This window comes from Octopus bimaculoides, chromosome 3, assembly GCF_001194135.2.
Source record: "Octopus bimaculoides isolate UCB-OBI-ISO-001 chromosome 3, ASM119413v2, whole genome shotgun sequence".
Taxonomy (NCBI): Eukaryota; Metazoa; Mollusca; class Cephalopoda; order Octopoda; family Octopodidae; genus Octopus; species Octopus bimaculoides.
Window position 1 is genome coordinate 144,895,578 of NC_068983.1, and position 1,119 is coordinate 144,896,696.

The window sequence follows — 1,119 nt, forward strand, 5'->3', positions numbered from 1 at the left end:
AAATATATATATATATATATATATATATATATGTTTGTGTGTGCAATCTTTTCAAATATATACATATATATATATATATATATATATGTGTGTGTGTGTGTGTCTCTGTGTGTATATATATGTATAACATACATAAATGTATGTTATATATGTATGACATACATAAATGTATGTTATACACATTTATTTAAATGTTTATATACTTGTCTCTGTGTGCGTATATGATTCTCTTCATTGTAGCATCGTTGCTCCTTTTCAGTTACACAGATGAATATCGGTTCTGCTGCCTTGCAAAAGGAGTCCCTGACTGTAACCCAAAACCTGATGAATTCTCGTCCTGCGAAGATCTCATGTCGAATTATGTTCTACGTGCCAGCATATGGATATTAGGGATAACTGCTTCGTTTGGAAACGTTATAGTTATAATATGGAGGACGAGAGACAAAAGAAGTGGGAAGGTGAGCTTTTGTTTAGATTTGCTTAACTGTCTTTTTTACAGCTTTTTACAACATAAAGGATGAAACTATGTTTTGACCACAATTTATTCTATGCCCAGCACAACTATCACAGCCTGTGTTATTACAGGTACCACTACCAGTACTACAATCACTACAAGAACTAATGCAGCCCAAATTAACATCTTTCTGCAGTCAACCACTACTTCTTTTTACACTTTAACGACTATTGAAAACACATTAAAAGCAACCACTACAACTGCGCTCCCCTCTGTCCACCCATCACCACTTCATGACTACCTCCACCAAAATAACTTCTACCAGCTGTTCCAATATTAATATTTAGTATTGGTATTGAAATTTATATGATAAATATATTACATAATCTATATTATTATACTACAGACATCTGTCTGACGTCATACACATTCCTTATACCGTACGCATTCCTCGAATTATATATATGAAACACCATTAAAAACCAAAGTCAAACCTCACACCACACTGAGTTTAGCAAGGAAAACTTTCTAGACATTCGACCGACTAGAAATACCAGCTAAATTTTCTAATATCAAATCCTACCATCTTAGCAAAAAGAAATGCTTTATAATGTGGTCTCGGTTATTCAAATTTAAAAAACAAAACGGAATGGACACCTCTGAAT

General features: G+C 33.2%; 1 protein-coding gene across 1 annotated transcript in view; it reads left to right on the forward strand.

Annotated features, from left to right (window-relative positions):
* LOC106868530 (G-protein coupled receptor GRL101) overlaps positions 1-1,119 on the forward strand; it is a 148,090-nt gene that overhangs the window by 89,904 nt on the left and 57,067 nt on the right. The window contains exon 12 of the mRNA XM_052966806.1: positions 260-458. Coding sequence (XP_052822766.1) covers positions 260-458 — 199 coding nt within the window. The remainder of the gene's footprint in view (positions 1-259; positions 459-1,119) is intronic.